Source organism: Barbus barbus, assembly GCF_936440315.1.
Source record: "Barbus barbus genome assembly, chromosome: 48".
Classification (NCBI taxonomy): domain Eukaryota; kingdom Metazoa; phylum Chordata; class Actinopteri; order Cypriniformes; family Cyprinidae; genus Barbus; species Barbus barbus.
Genome location: NC_136726.1, coordinates 22229642 through 22239885, shown reverse-complemented (window position 1 = coordinate 22239885; position 10244 = coordinate 22229642). Strand labels below are relative to the sequence as shown.

General features: G+C 34.1%; 2 protein-coding genes across 5 annotated transcripts in view; one reads left to right on the top strand and one right to left on the bottom strand.

Moving 5' to 3' along the window:
- Positions 1–8308, bottom strand: part of mon2 (MON2 homolog, regulator of endosome-to-Golgi trafficking) — a 40300-nt gene extending 31992 nt beyond the window's left edge. For 3 of the 4 annotated variants that reach the window (XM_079412646.1, XM_079412647.1, XM_079412648.1), the window contains exon 1: positions 7877–8288. In XM_079412646.1, coding sequence (XP_079268772.1) covers positions 7877–7996 — 120 coding nt within the window. In that variant the 5' untranslated portion in view covers positions 7997–8288. Of the gene's footprint in view, positions 1–7876 lie in introns of all 4 variants that reach the window. The other variant, XM_079412645.1, reaches the window with a different exon arrangement.
- Positions 1–10244, top strand: part of avpr1aa (arginine vasopressin receptor 1Aa) — a 552460-nt gene that overhangs the window by 91507 nt on the left and 450709 nt on the right. The gene's annotated exons all lie outside the window — the stretch shown is intronic.

Below are 10244 nucleotides of genomic sequence, written 5' to 3'. Positions count from 1 at the left end.
CCTCTCTCCAGCTCTCCTTGTCACATCTGATCATCGGTCTCTCTCCGCAGAGATCCACGGGCTGTTACACTGATAAAACACACACACAGCTGTCTGTCCTCTCCGGAGGGGACGCGTGTGACAGATCTGTGTCCTCATCGGATGAGGTGAAGTGTATGATGCTTTCTTGGCTCGGGGGTGATGGTGAGAAAAAAAAGCAACGGATCGCTTCGATTTCAGACGGCTGTTTCCAGTTTATCTGCCATCAACAACAGGAATGATTTTATCCAAGCATAAAAAGTACGAATGTTTGTTGAATATGAACCTCAAAGATGCCATATTCTCTACAAACCCGATTCCAAAAAAGTTGGGACACTGTACAAATTGTGAATAAAAACAGAATGCAATGATGTGGAAGTTTCAAATTTCAATATTTTATTCAGAATACAACATAGATGACATATCAAATGTTTAAACTGAGAAAATGTATCATTTTAAGGGAAAAATACGTTTATTTTAAATTTCATGGCATCAACACAGCTCAAAAAAGTTGGGACAAGGCCATGTTTACCACTGTGTGGCATCCCCTCTTCTTTTTAACAGTCTGCAAACGTCTGGGGACTGAGGAGACAAGTTGCTCAAGTTTAGGAATAGGAATGTTGTCCCATTCTTGTCTAATACAGGCTTCTAGTTGCTCAACTGTCTTAGGTCTTCTTTGTCGCATCTTCCTCTTTATGATGCGCCAATGTTTTCTATGGGTGAAAGATCTGGACTGCAGGCTGGCCATTTCAGTACCCGGATCCTCCTTCTACGCAGCCATGATGTTGTAATTGATGCAGTATGTGGTCTGGCATTGTCATGTTGGAAAATGCAAGGTCTTCCCTGAAAGAGACAACGTCTGGATGGGAGCATATGTTGTTCTAGAACTTGGATATACCTTTCAGCATTGATGGTGCCTTTCCAGATGTGTAAGCTGCCCATGCCACACGCACTCATGCAACCCCATACCATCAGAGATGCAGGCTTCTGAACTGAGCGCTGATAACAACTTGGGTTGTCCTTGTCCTCTTTAGTCCGGATGACATGGCGTCCCAATTTTCCAAAAAGAACTTCAAATTTTGATTCGTCTGACCACAGAACAGTTTTCCACTTGCCACAGTCCATTTTAAATAAGCCTTGGCCCAGAGAAAACGCCTGCGCTTCTGGATCATGTTTAGATATGGCTTCTTTTTTGACCTATAGAGTTTTAGCCGGCAACGGCGAATGGCACGGTGGATTGTGTTCACCGACAATGTTTTCTGGAAGTATTCCTGAGCCCATGCTGTGATTTCCATTACAGTAGCATTCCTGTATGTGATGCAGTGCCGTCTAAGGGCCCGAAGATCACGGGCATCCAGTACGGTTTTCCGGCCTTGACCCTTACGCACAGAGATTGTTCCAGATTCTCTGAATCTTTGGATGATATTATGCACTGTAGATGATGATAACTTCAAACTCTTTGCAATTTTTCTCTGAGAAACTCGTTTCTGATATTGCTCCACTATTTTTCGCCGCAGCATTGGGGGAATTGGTGATCCTCTTGCCATCTTGACTTCTGAGAGACACTGCCACTCTGAGAGGCTCTTTTTATACCCAATCATGTTGCCAATTGACCTAATAAGTTGCAAATTGGTCCTCCAGCTGTATGTACATTTAACTTTTCCGGCCTCTTATTGCTACCTGTCCCAACAGGGCTCCAAACTGCGACTAAAATGGTCGCATTTGCGACCAAAAATATTAATTTGCGAGTGAAGTTTTTGCTGAGGTCGCCACTGGCGACTATATATAATTTGCATGAAAGGACTTTTTTCCCGATTGTTTTGCGCTCACATCTTTTGTTATGTTCACGTATTAAACTTACATAAGACGATGCGCATCAAAGTTTTACTGGAAAAGAGTTTCAAACAGTCCTCGTCTCTGCCGCACACAGTCTGCTGAACGCAGTGAGAGAGACCTGAAAGGGCCTGTTTACACCTGGTCACTTCATGCATTTTCTCTGATCGGATATCTATATGATTTGTTAAAACGTTTCCCCACTTACACTTGGCCACATAAATGTGTCTTCGCAAAACGGATATAAATCCGTTCTTCAATTCCCGCTTCATATGCAAATATAACGGAGTTCACGTCAATGAAAGCAATGGATAATTTTTATTAATTATCAGCTAATTTCAATATCACAGATCTTCTTATCGAGATCTTAGTCTATATGCTGTGTTCTGTTAATGCATAGACTTCCTGTTATTTGAAGCGCACTTGCCATCCGGTAATCGCAAAAAGCTTTGTGCTGTCTTACTTTTTAATAAACAAAGTATCAGCTTTAAAATGCTAGGAAATTCAAATGATGCGGTTTGGGTGCTCTTTAATGCGGACCACAAGCGCACACTTTGGGTAATATAAACACCAGTACCCCGCGTCCACACGGTCCGTGTATGCGTCCGGATCGCGCGAGCGGAGAGTAGCGCACTTAATGCTCAGGCGCGATCTCTTCAGCACCTCAGTTAAAGCAGCAAGTGAACCCATTATATATTTCGATTTACTACTATAGTATGAAATGAACATGATCAAAAGGTAGGCAATAAGAAAGCCTATAGTACAACTCATTCAGTGTTTCAAACTGAGGAAATGTATAAAGCTTGTAAACATTGCATTGTAATACATTTACCTCAGAATAACCACTCAGTGTCCATAAACTCATCAGTCAGCTAGAAAAATAACTATAAAGAGGAGCGGTTTGCTATATTTATGCGCTGTTGCATATTATTTTTACTTGTTCTGTTGTACATGATTCAACTCCTCCTATAAAATTGCATTTTACTAATGAAGAAAAACAGACTGAATGTGTGAAAGACGTTACAACATTTATAGGATGCACTGCACTCAGTGGCCAAGTGATGCTTATGATCCATGATATTGGTACAGATTATGTGTAACGAACAATTCTTTGTGACTGTATATTTCAAGTTGTAAAAGACATTTAATTCACACTTTAAGTGAACCTTAGTCCCCCGGTCGACCTGATCATCTACAAGATGGATTAAAATGCTGATAAAGCCTAGAAAAGATAAGACATAAACACATGACAAAATGATTGAAATGTTAAAATAGGGGGGAAAAATAAAATGATAATAATAAAATAAACCACTTTTATTCTGTGGCTCCTAAAAAAATAATTTGGCGCCTAAGTTTTTCTTTTATAGGAGCCAATGGCTCCTTACTCGATTTTTTTGTCTGGAGCCCTGCCCAACTTTTTTGGAATGTGTAGCTCTCATGAAATCCAAAATGAGACAATATTTGGCATGACATTTCAAAATGCCTCACTTTCAACATTTGATATGTTATCTATATTCTATTGTGAATAAAATATAAGTTTATGAGATTTGTAAATTATTGCATTCCTTTTGTATTCGTAATTTGTACAGTGTCCCAACTTTTTTGGAATCGGGTTTGTATTTTTGTAGTATTTTATTTTTTCCTGAAGTCCACTAACATTTGTCAAAGTTTCTTGCAACAAAAATGTCCCATCTCTGACCATTAGAACTGAACTAGCTGATTAGATCAAGATTATAATTGTTAACTAATACTAAAACTACAAATAAATCCATAAAAAAACTATATTTTCATTACATAAAACAAACATTAGTTTGAAGTTGAAATTAAATAAACTTTGATTTCAGACTGTTGTTTTCCAGTTTATGCACGTTTGTTGAAAATGAACCTCAAAGATGCCAAATTCTATATTTTTGAAGTATTTTTTTATTTTTTCAAGAAGTTCACTAACATTTGTCAAAGTTTCTTGTATAACAATAATAGTCATATTTTCATTTCTCCTGGCCTTTTTTTCTTCTTTCTAACCCTTAGAATTAAACTAGGTTATTATTGCTAACTTAAATTAAAACTACATTATTATTTGAAATAAAACAAACATTAATTGACTGACTAAAAATATTAACAAAATTAATAATATATATATATATATAAATTTTGACCTTTATTAAACTGCTTAGATCAGGGTTATTACTGTTAACTAACACTAAAATAAAACCATAAAAAAACATTTTCATTACTTGAAATAAAACAAACATTAACTGAAAAAAAAAAAAAAAAAAAAAAAAAAATTATATATATATATATATATATATATATATATATATATATATATATATATATAGCGAAAGTAATATTTCTCATTTTCGTTTTAAGAATTTAATTTAAGAACTAAAATAACTAAAAGTAAATCTAAAAAACGTAATAAAATTATTACAAAAACACACAACAAAGTTACTAAAACTTTCAGCTTAAAATGAAAACAATATAAAATACATAGTTGAAAAAATAATCTAAGATATTTGTGAAAACAATAATAGTATATCAATGATAAAATAACACTGAGATGGATTCACTGATTTGCATATGTTGTGATTGGATAATCTATTTCGTATGTGAAATTAGCAACAACACCCCCCCCCCCTAAACTGCTGAATATTGAGTAGATATGTGTGATCAAATAAAAAACACAAATCATTTTTGTGTTGGCATTCGTTCTGTTAATGATGGAACAAATGATTTTCAACACATTTTCCCAAACATTGCCCGTTCGTTCTTTCTCCAACCTGCAAACAGAGATGTTTGTGAAAGACGCTGTTAATTAGCCTAGAATAAAAATCAGTGTTTGTGGCATGAAATTATTTCAAGACAAAAGAGTTTCCATCATGAATCAGAAGAATGATATTTTCTTGCTGATTCATTTGGAATAAAATCAGACAAACCCAAAGGCAAGACTCTAGACTTCACCTCAAAGCCTGTTTTTGGCTTGACCTTTCGCTGTTAATGTACCAGCATATCTTTAAATGTTTCATCCGAGCGACAGGAAGCTCGTTTGACCTCTTGACCCCTGCCGTTGCTCGGCAACAGTTGGTAACACTGAATCCTAAATGAAAGAGGTTTGTTAACACCATTGCCCTGCCAACTCCACCGGAAAACTCTGCAAACGTAACAACAACACTGTGGTGATACCACGCTAATGATAGCCAGTATTAATCTATGATATTTTCATACATATATATATCATGGTACTGAATGATATTCATAGACCATACTGTAGTCTTTACATGGTGCATGTTCAAACATATGGCAACACATTGGTACTTTTTCATAAGTTAAAAGTCTAAAGTCAACATTTTACAATCCATAATATAAAATTCTATTGAAAAGTCATCTGTATTATCTGAATTATTAATATTTAATTTAATATTTTTTTAAATAATACATGTTATTATATATTGATATTATTACACTAATATTATTAATAATAAATATTAATATTATAATAATAATTACTATTAATGTAATAGTAAATTCAACAAATTAAACTGATACTAAACAAATGTACTGAAATACTGTCGATTTTATTAAAATAAAAATCTTCATGAAAACAGATCTAAATCACACAACTCATGGCTACAAAACTTGTTATCTGAGACAAAACAAGATGCAAATAATTTATAAATTGAGAAATTCTTACATAGACACAATTTTTCACTGACCTATTGTATGCTGCAAAAAAAATCTTCTTATTAGATAATATGTGTAATGTAATATAATATCATTATTCAATAAGTTGCATCTACATGAGAAGCAAAATATATCGATCTTGATTAAAGATTTTGAATATAAGTATATTTTAAATAAGTTTCCTGCATTTGAAGGATTTCGTATTTAAGTTTATTTCCTGTTTTCTAACAGCCATTTTTATAAAGTGACGTGTAAAATGAAGGAAGTTTCTCTTTATCTCTCCATCATTATTCAGCAACGGTCTGACTCTCTCTACATACAGACGACAGAAGATGTGTTTCTTTTCCCCGTGAATCAAATCCAGTTTCTATCTGGTAAACAAATGAATGCAACGCTGCCAATCAAGAGGCCGTAAAACATTCACGTGGAGAATTCAGAGCAGCTAAACCACGAAACCATGTTCAAACGCTCAGTGAACGCTTCAGTCCAGCACAGCTTGTCTGTCAGATCGAGCAGTTCGGCTATGTCTGTCTTAAACTAGCAGTTTGGTGTCTTCACATCTGCTTAAAGGTTTCCGACTCCCAAAGAGGAAAGTGTGGCGTAAACTGCTGCCCACAGCAGAATTCTCAGCGCAGCATTAGTTACGAGTCGGACTCGTAATCCAAAGGTTGTGGGTTCGAGTCTCGGGCCGGCAGGGATTGTAGGTGGGGGGAGTGAATGTCCAGCGCTCTCTCCACCCTCAATACCACGACTGAGGTGCCCTTGAGCAAGACACCGAACCCCCAACTGCTGCCCGGGCGCTGCAGCATAAATGACTGCCCACTGCTGTGTGTGTGTTCACGGTGTGTGTGTGTTCACTGCTGTGTGTGTGTGTGTGTGTGTTCACTGCTGTGTGTGTGTGTGTGTTCACTGCTGTGTGTGTGTGTGTGTTCACTGCTGTGTGTGTGCACGTTGGATGGGTTAAATGCAGAGCACGAATTCCGAGTATGGACTATACTTGGCAGTATGTCACTTCACTTATTACACGCTGAGCTGCGCTTTATAACCGAGCCAAACGTCATCAGATTAAACGTGGATCATCAATACAGTCGCCTGAGGGAGAGACAGATGCAAATTCATCCGTTTCAAGTCAACTACTATACAATACTAAAACAGAGAAGTTAGTTCTTGTTGTGTCTGTGTACAACTCATGAAACCTCAAAAAGTATAAGTCCAGGTCATACTGCACCCCAAAAACAAAAGGAAGAAACAGAAAATTACTTTTTCCTTTACTACTACTTCTTTTTTTTATTATGAAACATGTATAAATTGTATTATATAATACAATACAATTTATTATATTTATTTTATTTTCATTATTATTCTGCTTTTTTTTATGGCTGATTAAGAAAAACCTAAGTAAATAATCAATTAAAAAGTAGTAAGCACGGCCTAAATTAAAATAATGGAAATTTTGAGAAAAAAATGACACATTACTGAGAATATGTGCTAGAATATGTGAGAGAATTATCACAAAAATATCATTTAATTTTAAATTGCAACTTTCTTCTATTGATTTCAATGTGAAATATTATTTGGACTTTCTGTGAGATTCACTCATCTATAATAATTTATCATATTTCCAAATGAATAAAGAAAAAAGCTGTACATGACAATATGGCAACATAATAAATATCTAATTTCAAATAAATAATAATGTTGTCTAATTCTAATTTGAATGAATTATATTTAATAACATTGAATAAACTATTCCCTAATTATACCATTTTATTTATATATATTAGTGCTGTCAAACAATTAATCGCATCCAAAATAAAGTTTTTATTTACATAATATATGTGTGAGCAGTGTGTATATTTATTATGTGTATATAAACACACACATGCATGCATATATTTAAGAAAAATGTTGTTTATATATTAACTATATTAATATATAATATAAATATATACATGTAAATAAATGCAAATATTTTCAAAGTATATACTGTATGTGTTTATATAATAAATATACACACTACACACATTATGTAAATAAAAACTTTTATTTTGGATGTGATTAACTGTTTAACAGCACTAATTAAGATATATATATATATATTAAGGTGTAGCAGTGGAATATATATTGGCCAAATTTTAATTAAAAAAGATTTAATTAACATTATACTAAACATATTTATTATATTATACCATTATATAATAAATATGATATACTTTATATAGTTTTCATGTGCATATGTACGTGCATATATCATGTAAACAGAGATATGTATGCCTATAGAGAAGAACGCGTAGATATGAGTGTATTATTATTATTATTATTATATATATATATATATCTGTACCTCTTTGACTGGAGGAAATTTCTTCTTGCACTCCATGGACAGAGAGCGCAGATCCGCCTGCATGTTCTCCAGGAGTCTCTTCACCGCCTCGGGGCTGCTGGTCGACATCTTCACACTCATTTAACTCTAATTTAACTCTAACGAAGGATTAATAAATCAATTAAAGCGACCGGGATGTTTCGGTTCCAGCGCGAGACACATAAACAACCCTCGGAGCTGCACACACATCAATAAACGAGTCTGTGTTCAGCCGCGCACGCTGCTGGGGGTCACACACATGACCATAATCATGCTGATCGTTATGATCTTTATGACATATATCATCTATAAGCGCGCTTCTCGCCTGAGTTTCATGATTTTTTCTTCATTCCTGAATCCCTGTGCGGGAAATGACGTCACTTCCGTAAACACTGACCGGATCCGCCGAGGGGGAGGGGCTATGGCGCCCCTGCGAGGCGCTCCGCGGCACTGCAACGATCTCATTGGCTGCTGGACGCCAGGGGTCTGGGAAAAATGACCAATGAAAGGAGACATCGCATTTAATTTGCTCTTAAAACCAAACATTTAGAAGTACATGATTTTCTAAGCCCGTACGACTAAAAAAAGTTTGTATTTTAAATGTAGGCTATAAGAGAAAAATGTAAAACTTTTAAAATATCCGTAAATGCCATATTTAACATTATTTACCTACTTTTTTGTTGATATTTTATTATATTTAGCTTCTGTATATTGTTTTTGCTCCTTGAAAGGGTTGTGTGTTAAGAATAAATATGTAAAAATTATTTTAAAAACAAAAGTCATATGTGCATGCGTGTAATTTAGGGTTGCAATATTCTCACCAGAGAAATGCTTTTACATTATTTAGATTTATTCATTTACTTTTTAATTCAAAAAGATTGAACATGAGAAGAGTACAAATAAATACAGAAATTGTCAAGATTTTAAATGCAAGAAAGAGATTATTTTGCTGTTAATTTCATGCACCAGTACATTACATTATTTAGCTCATTTATAGCTGATAATGTCTCATATTTAACACCTATATATTATGTTTTTGTATTTTTTTTGTACTATATATATTCAGCTTTATCTGCTGAAGCTGGTTGCCTTAAAATTTTAAGTTGGCTCAACTTTTTTTTTTTTTACAGTGTAGAAATCTTGTATTAAAGTCAACAAAAATATTTAAGCTTATATTGAAACTAATTTAATGCATCAGCAAATTATGATGACATTATTTACTTAAATTATCATTGATATTTTATCATATTTATCCTCTCTATATTGTGTTTGCTCCTTTTGTTTCTTCTGTGCAAATGCAAAAAAAAGTTTAATATGTAATTACATTAGATTTGTCAAACGTGTGCATAATAGTTTTTTTTATTGATTTAATGTACATGAGTAATACAGTATATCTGGCTCAAAACACATTTACAAAGTTGTAAAACCCAAACCGTTCTGTACAGGTTATATACACAAAGACTGCTGGTGGTCTGCTTTCACAGGACACTTCCAACACTTCATATACATCATGACAACACGAACCAGTGAAAACAAGGAAAAAGAAATGCAATCTGATTGATTTGTGCAGATGTTAAAATTTCATACATTTATCACATTTGTTAAACAGTAGATTCTCCAAGACAATCGTACGCCGCTTTAATAAAGTTCCATAATAAAAATACAAAATCATGAGATACAATGATTTATATCCTAAAACATTCTTAAACAATGCACAAAAATGATGAATGACCCTGTGTAACACTGTAAATGGCTTCACATCACCTCAAAACAGTACTTCTGATTCTATCAGATCTGAAAACCTTCATAGGCATTTATAACTCATGCAAGATGATTCTGAGTATAAAACCCCAAGCTTTGCTGTATATATGATGCACATCCACATGGATTCTTAAAAAAACACTATTTTGCTTCCTTAGAAAGCAGATGCATTGATTGTTTGAACTGAAGTAGTCCTAAAAGACACTCCAGCATCCACTTTAATGGTTTTCTACTCTTCCACCTGCTGAGCAAAGGGTTTGATGCAAAATAGTTCACCTTTAAAAAAAAAAAAAGTCATTATTATTATGTAATTCCAAACTCGTTTGAGTTTTATTTATTTATTAAATGGAATCTGAGCCAAAAAATTCAAATGAAATAATTGTGTAAAATATTTGTTTTTAGGAATATCTGCTTCAGCAGTCTGCTCTCGTCAATATCAAAGTGTGTGCGATGGCCAATCAAATCAAAGAAGGCAGAGCGGAACATGAATTCGAATGTTTTAACATAAAAATATAGTAATTATTTGGAACTAGTTCAAATGATTACTTACAGTAGGGTTTAGTTCTTTTACCACTATCTTTATTTTTCA